General features: G+C 34.0%; 1 protein-coding gene across 2 annotated transcripts; it reads left to right on the forward strand.

Moving 5' to 3' along the window:
* Window positions 1-5,875: 5,875 nt before the first annotated feature.
* On the forward strand, window positions 5,876-8,986 carry LOC107759318 (small ribosomal subunit protein eS10z-like). Of its 2 annotated transcripts, none has more exons than XM_075230806.1 (5): window positions 5,876-6,009; window positions 6,086-6,134; window positions 6,214-6,489; window positions 6,660-6,795; window positions 8,709-8,986. In XM_075230806.1, exons 1-5 carry the CDS (start codon window positions 6,007-6,009, stop codon window positions 8,806-8,808), a joined length of 564 nt encoding a protein of 187 aa, XP_075086907.1. In that variant the 5' UTR covers window positions 5,876-6,006; the 3' UTR covers window positions 8,809-8,986. The 2 variants fall into 2 exon arrangements, with proteins under 2 accessions (XP_075086907.1, XP_075086908.1); XM_075230807.1 differs by having other exon boundaries at window positions 6,214-6,487; window positions 6,654-6,795.
* Window positions 8,987-9,508: the final 522 nt, after the last annotated feature.

Genomic DNA, 9,508 nt, shown 5'->3' on the forward strand with positions numbered 1-9,508 from the left:
TCCTAGATATTTCAACCAAGCTTCGCTTTTGCACATGCAAACATGCGCCCTCAGCTCCGCATCTACAGAAACCCATGCCTCCACTCCTTTTCGCTTCTGCGCTAGCTACCCGCATCTGCGAGCTCGCAGGTGCGGAAAATCCCTCGCACCTGCGCATCTTCCCAGCTCCAGTCAAATCTGCTTCTGCGACCCCAGGGCTACTTCTGCGACCCCAGGGCCGCTTTTGCAATTCACACCTACAGCCAAATCCATGCAGGTGCGATTGCACTAGACCTGAAGCTTCAACATTTCCTTAAGTCCAAATATCAATCCAATTTCAATCTGAATAACACCCGAGGCCCCCGGGACCCTATCCAAGCATACCAACAGGTCCTAAAACACAATACAAACTTAGTCGAAGCCTCAAATGATATCAAAATCATGAATCACACTACAATTCAAGCCTATGAAACTAATAAACTTTTAACTTTTAAAACCAATGTCGAACCATATCAAATCAACTCTGAATGACCTAATATTTTGCACACTAGTCCCAAATGACACAATGGACCTATTCCAACTCCCGAAACCAAAATCTGAACCCGATAAAAATAAATTCAACTAAGCCTCAAACTAACCTACAGACCTCCAAATCAATATTCGGATATACACCTAAGTCCAAAAATTACCATAAGAAGCTATTGGAATCATCAAAACTCAATTCCGGAGTCGTCTACATAAAAGTCAAACTTCGGTCAACTCTTTCAACTTAAGCTTCCAACTTTGGGACTAAGTGTCCCAATTCACTCTGAAACCTCTCTGAAACCAATCCAATCACCCCGACAAGTCACATAACCACAAATGAACATAAGAGAAGCGATAAATAGGGGAACGAGGCTACAATACATAAAACAATCGGTCGGATCGTTACACCTTTGAGGGGGTACTATTTTGTGCTATTATTAGCATGGCTGAGTCGATTCGTACAATACTACAATGAGATGACCTGAGCAAATAGGATATATGACACATGCCGCTAGGTACATAACCTAGTTGACTTTCTTGCGTTGGTGATGGTATAGTACTCCCAGTGAAAGGTAAAGAATGATTTTCTTATGTTTAGGCCTAAGGAGCCGAAAGTGATTTTAATGACTTAATGCAATTGAAATGGTTTTATATGATTTTTATTAAAGTCATGGTATAATATAAATATTTAAAAGCTTATATCATGGTTTGCATTTCACTCGTCTTTTTATTCAAATTGATAAAGAGCATGAATTGACATAATTGTTATCGTTTTATATCAAATGTTGGTTGTATTATTTTTGTAAAGCCTTGTCCCAGAAACTTGAGTTAGAGAGAGCATATGATGCTTATTGAGTACCGTGGTGTGTACTCAGTCCTTAGAGGCCCCTATCAGGGGTCCTGCTTACTTTATGTGTTTCGGGATGAGGTATGACACGTGATGTAACATGGCTAGGATGACTCTCTTCCCGAGGTATGGTAAAATATCACTTTTATCTCGTGGTAGCTATCATATTTTTTTTTATTGGAATTATTCCAAGTATTGGTTCTATTCTTTCGTGTAGAGGTTCCATAGATAATTTTGTTGGATTGTAAAAATAGGATTATGGTCGTTATGCATAAAGGAATAATTATTTAATTTGACTATATTATTTTTATAAAATATTTCATATATGATTTTGGATATGAAAAATAATCTATGACTTGATTTGAAAATATACATGATTTTTAATTGGCTTCCGCAATTATATTTGGTTTTAACATATGGGTTGGTTCGCTCCGGTTGGGTAGTGTGCTGGGTGCCTATTATGTGAATTTGGATCGTGACATGTATCCCATGTGTATTTCCCGTGTATAACGTGTATTCCTATATATATATATATCCATTGTATATCCATATATATTTGTGTGTGAGATACATGCGAAATACATGTGTAGAACAAAACAAATTTCAACTCGATTTCAACTCTGAATTTTGACTCCAAACTAATATAAATCACCTCCAATCTTCCTCAAATTTTGTATATTATCTTGTTTATATGTTTTCAATGAATTCCAACTATACTCATTCAAAAAATCCTTAATTTTCCTAAATTTTATGAATATTATATAGGCAAAACGGTCTCCTGGCCACTTAAACTTGCACCAGATTGCTAACCCGATAAACGAACTTATAAGTTTTCCAATTTAGCACATCTACTTCACAGAACGAGGAGTAGTAAACACATAGGTCTGAGCGTGTTCCTCAATTGCTATGATACAAATGACACGTCATATGCTTAACCTTCCATAGTTTGACATGTATAATTTGTAGGTCTCACCTTTTTAATTTCAATTTGTCAAATTTTTAACTTTTTTTTTCTTTTCTTCTCCACCACAATTGAGACCTGCAAGAAACTCATAAATCAGCAATAAACTCAAGTTGGTGGAAGAACTCCCTTGTAATGTCTCTTGTCGGCGACGAATAGTTCGCTCTCCGTGTTGCTTACTCATTTTGTCAATATTTAGCCACCATCTCTGCCCAAACATCTTAGTCTATTTGATTTCAACCACTTCAATCACTAGCTCCGTCGAAACTTCCTTCCCATCAAACCCACTGGCACAGACATAACAGATCAGAAAGGACATTTCACCCCTGCTGCTATTTTTTTCTAAAAAAAGGAAAAGAGATGAGCATTGACCAGGTCGAAAACTTGTAATAATGACCTTAACCATAAACCACAGTCACCCCCTTCGTTGATAAAAAATATACTCCAAAAAAAAATACTCCAAACACTTAAATATGAATAAGAGAGCATTTTTCCCCATAACTTCATCACAAAATCATCCATCATCATCGGAGTAATGACCAGATCGGAGATGCAATTTTCTTCTGTCCAAAATCGAGTTGTGGGTTACCTTCATCTTTTCTAAATCTTTATACTCAAATAATAATAAAAAAAAGCTCTTATTCCTTTTGAACTACAGGTTAATAACAAAAAGAATGAAGAGGCCTGGGGAGGAAAGGTTGGGGTGAGGGATGGGATAAAAAAAGAAAAGAACGGGGGAAAGGGGTGGGAATGAAGGAGGTGGGAGGAAGTGTTGGGATCTAAGCTTTCTTTTTTTCTTTTCTTTCCTATCTTTTGTTATTATTTATATATTTTTGTTTATTTTAATATTTTTCTATTAAAACTATTACATTGACGCGCCATTTAGGTGTGATTTGCACGTAGTTTAGCTAGGTCAACAATGTTTCTTCCACATATGTATAGTCAACGGTCAGAGGCATTAAGTATTCCTCATTCTATAAAGTAGATGTGCTAAATTAGAAAACTTATAAGTTTGTTTACCGGATTAGCAATTCGGTACAAGTTTAAGTGGCCACAAGGCCGTTTTGCCTATTATATATTACTAGTCTCACGATACGCGCGTTGCACGTGTATTTTATCTCAGTGGGTACAAATTTTTAAAAATTATATTAAATTTGTGCTTGAATAATAAAATATGTCAAAGAAAAAATTCTAAGTTCCTGAAATTGATGAGTTTTGATTCTATTTTGCTAACTCAACAAAAGAAGAAATTTTGTCCCACAAGTGTTCCCAATCATCTCAGTCAATATATTTAACATAAAATCATTTCAGTTTTATAATTTTATTACTATAATTTTATAAGCCATGCATCCTCTTTAGTTTCAACAAGATCATATAACTTTGAAGATTTAGATTGTCTTTTTTAAAGCTATATATTCTTATTTTCATTCTAAAAAGACATAAACAGGACGTCATCTAACTGACATAAGACGTTAATACTATCCTAAAGGAGTAAAAGTATAAAATTGATGTAAAAATAAAAAATAGAGTTTATTATTTCAATAAATTTTCACGGATTTAGTGTGTTAGTTTTCTTTTGTGTGTATAATACGTTTTTATATTTTAATTGGGAAGTGTTAAAAGTTAGTCTAATTTGATTAAAAAAGAAAATTATAAATGTTTTCTAATATATTCATGAGAAGATTGTTACTAAAATAATTTTCTTGTATACTTTTCTAATTTTATATAATCAATAATTTTTATTTTGTCTTGTTTGTAAGCGTGGTCATAATTAAACAGCCAAAATTAAAAACTAAAAACGGCATTCCCAATTTCTTCGTAGCAATGTGTGCACATAGTATAGAACATACTACATTTAAATTTGGTTTCAGCCTCATTCAACTGTCTAAAAGATATTTAAGAAAAGTTGTGTAAGACTACAAATATTTAGTTAGAATTAAAAGTTAAACTAATAATAACATGGACCTCCTTGAAGATAATTGGTCCTCTGATAAAGTTTTCTTTCACCGTGTGAACAATTTTGGTTATAATTTTTCGATCTATATAAGGTAACTTTTTAACTGATTTAAGTGTCCTAAATATTCGGATTATATATATAGTTTAAATAGAAAAATATTTAATAAGTCAAATTTTAATTGGTTTTAAAATTCTAAATATTAGGAAAATAACTTAAATAATAATTCTATCCAATATGAAATCTGTTTTTAAAGAATAAAAAATGCGAACAACATTTCGCTAAGGGCCTTCATGCTTTTAATATAGTACTAGTTTCTACGTTCATGCGTTCCACAAGATTCTTAAGTCAATTATTTATGAAAAACTTTCTAAATTATATGGCTGTTATCTAGGACAACAAAACTCAAAATTCTTTAAAGTACAATAAGAGTGCATTACTTTGTTGTTTAAAAACACATAGTTAGTTGATTCATTATTCCTTCTAACTTCCTCAGCCATTCTCTTCGGATGATGCCACAAATTAAATCTTCTCTATTAATTAATATATTTACATCTTCCTCTTTAAGTCTCCCCCTGTTACAAAAATAAAAGAAATTAGTTTATGAACTACCTCGCATATAAGGAAGATGAAATAACTCATGAACATACTATCAAGTTAAAAGATAAGAGAACGAATATTATCGTCCCACTTACTTATAATTCAGTCACACCCTTGAACGCTAGTTATAGCCATGTTGAGCAAAATATTATAATATAGTTCCTTTGGATGGGAATTGTGGAGACCGTATTCTCACTATTTTGAGTGTCGTTTAATTCAAACTTTACATCAACATCCCTTCCAACAAACAAACAAAAAACTTACTTAACCCATAAAGATGTGGACGAATTATCAGCCTACATGCGTAAATTAAAGATTCAACTTCTTAATTATTAGTAACTTTTTTTGGCTGTGTTAGAGAGCCAAATCTAATCTATAAAATATAATAATAAAAGAGATGAAAATTACCTCTAAAAAGATCCCTGTATACATGTTTTGTGTTGCAAGCGTGAATACAATGAAATTGCTTATATAGAGGCAATATATGTTTCATATGTGGGATTGGTATGGGTTTGGAACTCTAAGAGCACATGGGATTCTACTATTGTAGTATTGTTCCGTGTAATTGTCAAGTAGAATTAGTATGAAATTAGAACTTTACATTCACTTATTAATTTTTAAGAAATTCTATCATTAGTTGGTATCGGATTCCTAAATATTAGGCAAATTAATTAGATAGTACTGTTTTATCCAACATGGAACTATCTTTTTGACAAAATATTTAAGGGTATAAAAGTCGATTAACATATTAAGGATATTTTTGTCGTTTAATATTTAGCGTAAAATATTCGTGCTATTATAATAGTATATATATATATATATTATATAGTGATTGATAGATTGATAACTTTTGTGGCAAAAATTAAATGATTAAAATGACTATTTTGGGCTGTTCCGGTAATTTTCCCAAAATCTTTCGATGTTTTTGAGGTAGTGGGTAGTGGATTGACAATTGTTGTGGTATTATTGGGCCAAAAAGGGCTATTCGGGCTTGAGACTTCACTTTCCAAGCAGTAAAAGCCCATGTGACAGAGATGTCAGATATAAGACGTGCGCTTTCTAGGGTTCACAGATAGTCCGTCCCTTTGCTGCTGCATTTTGGTTGATTTCCTACCTCCCCTCAATTTTCTTCGAGCAGCTATGGTATCATCCTTCTCCTTCCAAACATCTATTATAATACATTTTTCTCAGTCCTTTTTAATCGATTTTGCGTTTTCAGATTATCCCAGAGAAGAACCGAAGAGAGATCTCCAAGTACCTCTTCCAAGGTTAGTATCTGTAATTTTTCTTTTCTTATTGTTCGTCTGTGTATAAATGTATGTAATTATGGAAATTATATTCTATTAGAGGGAGTATGCTTTGCAAAGAAGGACTACAACTTGGCAAAGCATCCGAATATCGATGCGCCAAACCTACAGGTGATAAAATTGATGCAGAGTTTCAAGTCGAAGGAATACGTGCGTGAGACCTTTGCTTGGATGCACTACTATTGGTATCTGACCAATGACGGCATTGAGTTCCTCAGGACTTACCTCAATCTTCCTTCCGAAATTGTCCCTGCTACTCTCAAGAAGTCTGCTAAGCCTCTTGGTCGTCCCATGGGTGGCCCTCCTGGCGACCGTTGTATAAAATTTGTATATATATATATATATATATATATATATATATATATATATATATATATATATATATATATATAGCTTATATACTATATACTATATTATACATTCTATAGTTACTATGTACTATGCCAAACAAATTGGATTGACATTGGGGTATTGATGGATTTGCAGTGGACCACCTAGGTTTGAGGGAGATAGGCCAAGGTTTGGTGACAGGGAAGGTTATCGTGCTGGTCCAAGAGGCCCCCCCGGTGAGTTTGGAGGCGACAAGGGTGGAGCTCCAGCTGACTACCAGCCTGCATTCAGGGTAATTACTGTTCTCCCTATACCCTGTCGTTTTTCATATCTTTTTGTTCAATTGAAGTGTGTTTGATAGATCTATTTGGAACTAGCAACACTATTTCTGTGTTTTATCTGCATTGCTATGGTTAATGACACTTTGTCTGCACTGCTCTAGTGCTTACACTTGAAGTTCCACTTTTGGCAGGTGGTTCTTTCACATTTCTAGCGCCATCTTCACTTCTTATTTGAGTAGATCATATAGCATTAATAGTAAGGGGGAAAGGATACTCTCACCTCTAGACTGTGACAATTTTCTGTTCCATGAAATTCTTGTGATCAATCTTTGTTTTTGTTGGTTCACCTAATGCATTTGATTGTTCACCTATTGCGTCTCACATTATTGCACTGATACTATTGAGTAAAAATGATCCCAAGCTTATTGCATCGTTTTTAGTTATTGTTCCTCATTTGACTTGACTTTTTAAGCTTCTTCTACACTTCACCTCATAGCTGTCCTCTGAGATTCTGTATTCCCAATTCATACATTGCATTCTGCAGTATTGACTGTTTATGCTCATGTACTGCATGATAAGTTTTAGTGGAAGATGCCCCATACTAAGCACTCCTTTAGTCAAGTAACGCCTTTAGAGTCCATAGTATAGCTGATTATCTAAGAGTTTGTGGTAATTTTAATAGTTGGAAAAGGGTCAAAAATGCCCTTTACGTATTGAAAATAGCTCAAAAATGCCCTTCGTTAACCTTTGGCACCAAAAATACCCTTCACGTTTGTTTTTTTGGCTCAAATCTGCCCCTGAGATTAATGGACCAAGTTGGACCTTTAAAACAAGGATACACGGCATGTTATAAGCATGCCACATGTATATAAAACCCACCCATTTTCTTAAAAATTACCCAATGACCTGCTGACCCAAAAACCGGTCTCTCTGTCTCTTTCCTCTCCATGAACGATTTGGTTTTTTCCATCCAACCAATAAACACAATCTTTCTTTGTCCTGTATTGATGTAAGATACACAAAGTTCATCATTTATTCCCCTTGTCTCGAATTAATCATAAAGATAATGTTACAGTTAATCATCCAATTCCCTGCAAATCACAAGTTAATCAAAAAAAGACCAATCAAACTACCAGGAAAATTGCAATTGCTAGAAATGGGAGTCCATTAGCTGCACATATAAAAAAAACACGAAGAAAAATAGAAATGAAGAAGTAGGAGTACGATCACCAAAGAAAAACCTATCTAGACTAAATAATGACTCCTCTTTAATTTTGAAATTTAACTATTCATATTTAAAATAATGCAAGAATGATTCAAAACCATGGCAGTAAAAGAGTTGAAGAAATTTCGGAATGTTCAGTTTTATATGTTTCGACTCCTGAAGTGCTTACCGCCCAATATCATGATAAATGTTGAAGAAGAGACGGGTGGGTTTTTGGGTCAGCGGGTCTTTGGGTAATTTCTAAGAAACGTGGTGGGTTTTATTTGTTTCTTGATTTATACACGTGGCATCCTAATGGCGTACCACATGTCTATTTTCAGTCCAAAAAATGACCCAGGTTGGTCCATTAATCTCGGGTAGATTTGAGTTGGAAAACAAACATGAAGGGTATTTCTGGTCCCAAAGGTTAACAAAAGATATTCTGAGCCATTTTTAATACGTTAGGGGTATTTTTAGCCCGTTTCCGTTTAATAGTAGATAACAAATCCTTTTGGCTGTTTGGTAATGTAAACCATGTATTATTAGTACTCACGAAAGCTTCATAATGCTACCTTTCTTTTTTTGGGTCACTTAGTTCTATCTTTCCTTTGTTAGGCTTAGGACTAAAATTTGGATTTTGTTCTATTACTCATGATTGCTTATGCTGTCTGCCTTGGTACAAAAATAAATTCAATCTAACCTATCATTCTATACCTGTAGGGTGGTGGTGGAAGACCTGGATTCGGGCGTGGGGCAGGAGGTTTCGGTGGTGCACCCCCTAGCTCAAGCTTCGCTTAAAGTGATCATATCTTTATTGTAGCTAGTTTTTATGCAATTTTGATAATCACATGTTGGAATTGACTTGCAGCAGTCGAAAGAACTTGGTTCAATTGGGCATAAACTTCTTTATTGGATTTTTAGAGAACTAATTTTGCATGTATTGTTTATGTTTGGTATGAGCAATATTAGTAATATATGTTATTTCAGAGTAATTTAAATATACTTCTCCGAAAATGATTATAATTTTCATCCTTTACTTGATAAAACTGACTTGGACAAGGTCAGAAACCTATATCTGATTATATGGATGTTTTATTTCTTATTGCATCATGTTCTTACATGATCCTTATCGATTTACTTCTTTGTAAAACTTAACTGCGAGATTGTGACTTTGTGAGGGGAAAGATTAGGAATACTTGTTTCTCAATGTCACTTTTAAATCTTATTTTGATAGGAAAGGTACGTATGCAAGTTAGTGGACAAGAATGAATTTGCATAAAATATTTTTATGGCGTACCTTTGTAGTGTAGAATGGTAACTCCAAAATCATACTATCAATTTTTAGTTTGGCTTAATGTCCATTTTGGTACTCGTATTTGCAAGATTTTCTATTCTTGACTCAGCTTCTCTAATTCTCTCTTACATACCTTAATTAGTTGCTTATATTTTAGCAACTAGTTACATACCTTAACATTTGAAGATAAAAAGGGTGTGTTTGGTATTAATGGAAAATATTTTTC

Source organism: Nicotiana tabacum, chromosome 15 (assembly GCF_000715075.1).
Source record: "Nicotiana tabacum cultivar K326 chromosome 15, ASM71507v2, whole genome shotgun sequence".
Classification (NCBI taxonomy): Eukaryota; Viridiplantae; Streptophyta; class Magnoliopsida; order Solanales; family Solanaceae; genus Nicotiana; species Nicotiana tabacum.